This window comes from Alligator sinensis, unplaced genomic scaffold, assembly GCF_000455745.1.
Source record: "Alligator sinensis unplaced genomic scaffold, ASM45574v1 scaffold1542_1, whole genome shotgun sequence".
NCBI lineage: Eukaryota > Metazoa > Chordata > Crocodylia > Alligatoridae > Alligator > Alligator sinensis.
Genome location: NW_005842452.1, coordinates 1,057,996 through 1,062,802, shown reverse-complemented (window position 1 = coordinate 1,062,802; position 4,807 = coordinate 1,057,996). Strand labels below are relative to the sequence as shown.

The 4,807-nt window shown below is 64.8% G+C and overlaps 1 protein-coding gene across 1 annotated transcript in view; it reads left to right on the top strand.

Annotated features, from left to right (window-relative positions):
* Positions 1-4,648, top strand: part of LOC102378548 (sterol O-acyltransferase 2-like) — a 5,098-nt gene extending 450 nt beyond the window's left edge. The window contains exons 2-11 of the mRNA XM_025212293.1: positions 767-1,052; positions 1,304-1,376; positions 1,447-1,528; positions 1,666-1,711; positions 1,988-2,117; positions 2,297-2,394; positions 2,564-2,662; positions 2,896-3,031; positions 3,409-3,551; positions 3,722-4,648. Coding sequence (XP_025068078.1) covers positions 767-1,052; positions 1,304-1,376; positions 1,447-1,528; positions 1,666-1,711; positions 1,988-2,117; positions 2,297-2,394; positions 2,564-2,662; positions 2,896-3,031; positions 3,409-3,551; positions 3,722-3,772 — 1,144 coding nt within the window. The 3' untranslated portion in view covers positions 3,773-4,648. The remainder of the gene's footprint in view (positions 1-766; positions 1,053-1,303; positions 1,377-1,446; positions 1,529-1,665; positions 1,712-1,987; positions 2,118-2,296; positions 2,395-2,563; positions 2,663-2,895; positions 3,032-3,408; positions 3,552-3,721) is intronic.
* The last annotated feature ends 159 nt before the right edge of the window (positions 4,649-4,807 follow it).

Genomic DNA, 4,807 nt, shown 5'->3' with positions numbered 1-4,807 from the left:
ACGGAGGGGCTTGCGGAGCAGGCAGGCAAGGAGTGGCCTGGGCGGGACCTGGCAGCACCGATCCTACCCCAGGCTGGGATGACCTCTCAGCACCCTTCCAGCCTGGATCTCCACCCTCCGCAATCCCAGCTTTGGGCACTCGGAGGGGGAGCCCCACCCTGATCCAGCACAGCCTGTGCTGAAGCCCTGCCCTGGCTAATCAGAAGCGTATGTGCCTGCGGAGGAGAAGGTCCCTGCCTCAGCCAGCACAGCCCTACCGGGCCCTGAGGTGGTGCTATAGGGCCCAAAGAGTCTGTAGGTCCACACACGCCCCCAGGAGGTGCTATAGGGTCCAGAGAGTCTGTAGAGTCACACGCAGGCCCAGGAGGTGCTATAGGGCCCAGAGAGTCTGTAGGGCCATGCACACCCCCAGGAGGTGCTATAGGGTCCAGAGAGTCTGTAGTCACACGCAGCTCCAGGAGGTGCTATAGGGTCCAGAGAGTCTGTAGAGCCACACGCAGGCCCAGGGTGGTGCTATAGGGCCCAGAGTCTGTAGGGACATGCACACCTCCAGGAGGTGCTATAGGGTCCAGAGACTCTGTAGGGTCATACACACCCCAAAGAGGTGCTATAGGGTGCAGAGTGTCCACAGGGCCATGCACACCCCCAAGCCAGCTCTATAGGGTCCAGAGAGTCTATAGGGCCCTACCCAGCCCCAGGGCAGTCTATAAGGGCCAGAGAGGTCACTGGTGCTGCGCTGAGGTCACTGTCCCCTTCCGCCCTGCAGCTGCCTGAAGGAGGACTTGGAGTTCATCATCGCCAACTCCCACGGCATGGGCGCAGCACTGGGGATCTGGCTGATCATGTGCATCTACACCCTGCTGGCCCCCTATGCGACTCTGGCGCTCTGGGCCCACGCATCCCGCACCACACGCCACCCATGGCTTCTGGTGGCCAGCGTGGTGGGGGCGCTGCTGGGGGGCCACACCGCTGTGCTGGGCATCTTCCCCATCTACACCATGGTCCACCAGCAGATGCAATACATCCCCAAGGTCATCCTCATGACAGAGCAGGTGTGCAGAGGGTGGTGCCAGGACAGGGTGGGCAGGGCATAAGGCAGGTGGCTTAGAGCAAAAACCCTACCCCCATTTCCTGCCTGCTGCACCCTGGGCCAGCACCACAGGGTGCAGCAGCTGCCCAGATGTGGGGACAGTCCCCGCAGGCCCCAGGGCAGAGGAAAGAGGCGCCCATGCCCCCTGCAGCCATGGCTGGGGCAGTAGCTCCCAACACCGCAACCCAGCCCTTCATGCCCTCCACTCCCCAGCTGCGGCTCCTGATGAAAAGCCACTCATTCCTGCGGGAGACAGTGCCCAATCTCCGTGCCCAGACGACCGCTGGTGAGTGCCACCCCCTGCACCAGGGTACCCCTGCAGCCACCCCAAGCTCCCAATTGCTTCTCTCCGCCAGGGAAGGTGAAGCTGCCGGCCTTGTCCACCTACCTGTACTTTCTGTGCTGCCCCACACTGCTGTACAGGGAGACCTACCCCAGGTGAGCCTGAGGGCACCAGGGCTGCCAGCTGGGGGCCGTGGGGACAGACGGAGGGGCATTCAGGGGACTGAGTCCTGGGGAGGACTCCAGCCTGCCCTGGGTGTCCTGGGCACTGACCAGCCCTCCTGTCCTGCTAGGACCTCTGTCATCCGCTGGAGAGTCGTGGTGGAGAACTGTGCCAAGGTGAGAGCAGCTGGGCCCTGCTGGCACGGCCCGTGCCCACCCGTCCTTGTGGCCTTGGTGCCTATGCCACGCAGCATGACCCATACCCACCCATCTGTGACCTGGGTGTCCATGGGTCCTTCCCGGCATGACCCACACCCACCCATCCCTGCGGCCTGGGTGCCTATGGGTTCCTGCTGGCACGGCCCGCACTCACTTGTCCTTGCAGCCTGGGTGCCCGTGGGTTGCCACGGGGCCAGGGCAAGGGGAAGCATCACACCTGTCTGTGCCCTGCAGTTCCTGGCCTTCGCCTTCTTACTGGCACTCATCATGCGCCGTTTGTCCAACCCGGTGTACATCCACCTGAGCCTGCAGCCCTTCCGCCTCGAGACATTTGTGCCAGCTATGTGCAACACCATCCTGCCTGGTGCGCAGGGCCCGCTCGCTCCCCTGGGCTGGGGCACTGGGTAGTGTGGAGCGGCTGCTGCAGGGGATGGCAGGGCCCCAGTGAGGGTGACCGGGTGGTGACATGAGCCCGGAGGTGGGGGTGGCAGGCAGTGCCAGGGGCCCCCAGGGGTCTGATGTGCCCGCTGTGCCCCCCTGCAGGCACTGTGATGCTGTTGATCTCATTCTATGGCATCCTGCACTGCTGGTTCAACGCCTTCGCTGAGGTGCTGCGCTTTGCCGACAGGGGCTTCTACCAGGTGAGGGCAGGCGGGGGGTGGAAAGCGGGGCTGGGTTGCCTGGCAGTGCCCGCAGAGCCCTCCCGGTGCTGCAAGGGGGGCAGGCACCCATGCCAGAGGCCTGGCCACGGGGGCCGAGGAGCAGGGGGTGCAGGCAGGCGGTCCCCAGGTCACGCGCATCTCCCCCCAGGACTGGTGGAACGCCACATCCTTCGCCACCTACTACCGCAAGTGGAACAGCGTGGTCCACGACTGGCTCTACCTCTACATCTACCAGGACCTGTTCTGGGTACGTGGACCGGGCTGGCAGTGGGGCAGGGAAGGTGGGCACTGCCCAGAGCCCAGCCCTTAGCTCGGGTCCGTTTGCATTCACGGCCACAGCCTGGCTGCCCAGGGGACTCTGCCCGCAGCCATGTCCTGGCTCCAGCTGGGGCCCAGCCCAGCTGTTGTGGGCCCACTCTGCTTGGAGTTGTCCCCAGGCCTTGGCAGCTGACTCTGGCTCTGAGCACCCTTGCTTTGCAGCTCTTCGGAAAGAAGTGGCGGGTGGGCGCCATGCTGGCCACCTTCCTCCTGTCTGCCATTGCCCATGAGTACATAGTTGGTTTCGGCTTGGGCATCTTCTACCCCATCCTCTTCTGCAACTACACCATCTTCGGAGGTGAGCACACCACGGTCCCCCGCACCGCAACCAGGCTGAGCCCCATGCCCTGAATCCCCACGCCCCCTGGGTCCTGCTGGGCTCAGCCCCAAGTCCCTCGTGTCCCCAGCTCTGCTACTGTGGCCTGAGGGGAAGGACCCCCTGAGCCCTGAGTTTCTCCCTACCATGCTGCCCCTTGCCCCCAGTCTCAGGCAGGCAGTGGTGCCTTGGCCACGTCTCCTGCCCATGGCTGGCAAGGGTGATGGCCTTTTAAGTCCACCTGCATCGTCCTGAATTGCATCCGAAACACGGGGCTGGGGAGGCATCGGGGGCCAGCAGGGATGAGGGTGCTCTGTGGGGACCTCACCACCCCCAGCCCCGCTCTCCTGTCTCCTCAGTGCTCTTCAACTTCGTGCTGAACGACAAGCGCAGGCGCCCGGCATGGAACGTGGCTGTGTGGGCCTTGCTCTTCGTGGGGCAGGGCCTGCTGGTCGCGCTGTACAGCCTGGAGTACTATGCCCGTGTCCACTGCCCGCTCCAGGTGAGCCCAGGGCTATTCGTGGCAGCCACAGGCCACGCTGCCCTGTGTGGGGCCCAAGCAGGCCATGCCCATGGCCCCGCACAGTGGCAGTCTCTGTCTGCCCGGCGGGGCAGCGAGGTCCGGGGCTGTCCAGAGCCCGCTGCGTCCCTGACCGGGAGCTCTCTCCACAGGACACCTTCTGGGGGCAGCTGACGCCTTGCTCCTGGTCACGTGCCATGTGAGGGAGACCGCCAGGCCCTGCTCAGCCGTGGCGTTTCTGGGCACCCTAGCACCGGGCACCGCTCATTCCTCCAGCTTGGATCTGCCACCGTCGCCAGCCCCTTGGGCTTGCTCCTGCATCCTGTGCCCAGCTCCAGGGACTACAGCTCTCTTCGCACTGGACACCACGGGCCTCCAGCCCCTGCCAGCACCCGCTGTGAAGGCTCCCTGCCCCACAGCCTTGCCTGCCCTCTGCTCAGGCAGCTGCCAGTCCCCACTAGACAGGCAGGCCAGTCAGGGCTCCCCTGGCATCTCCCCACCTACCCAGCCCAGCTCTCCCAGCTCCCAGCCCGACTGGCACAGCACTGAGGCCTGGTTTCTACCCCCTGTACTGGTTCTGCCCCTGCTGTGGGCAGGGCCTCGTTGGCACGATGCCGCCTTGTCGCTCTGTATGGGAGACCTGTGCCCCGCAGCACCTGCTACCAGTAAAGCAACATTTGCACGAGGGTGTCTGTGCACCATTGCTCCAGCTGGTGCATCCATGACGCATTACTGCTGTAGCTAAAGGAGTGGGAGGGCAGGGGGTTATGGCCGTGAAGAGCCACCTGCCTTGCCCACCCCCATGCACCTCTGTTTCCCTGTATGCAAAGCCAGCCCGGCTGCTGCCTCTTGCCGGGGCGGGCATTCATCCAGCAGCAAATGTGGTGCCCAGGGGTGCGGGTTATCCTCAAAGGCCCCGCGCTGGCCAGTTACCAGCAAACTTCCTCAGGGATTGCCCTCCTCCAGGGGGGACTCCCACTCTGGGGGATAATACCTGCTCCACGAGTGACCTTCTTCCCGCTGCAGGGATAAAGCCCCACTCCAGAGTCCCGCTCCAGGGACCCCTCCCTCCCCCTGACTCCAGGGCCAAGCCCCAGGGGTGACCCCCGCTGCTGTCAATCCAAGGGTGACCCCTCCCACTCCAGGGATAACTCCCTCACTCCAGAGGTGTCCCACTGCCCCCCCCGCCATGCCAGGGGTGCCCCCCCCACTCCTACCCCCCACTCCAGGGGTGCCCC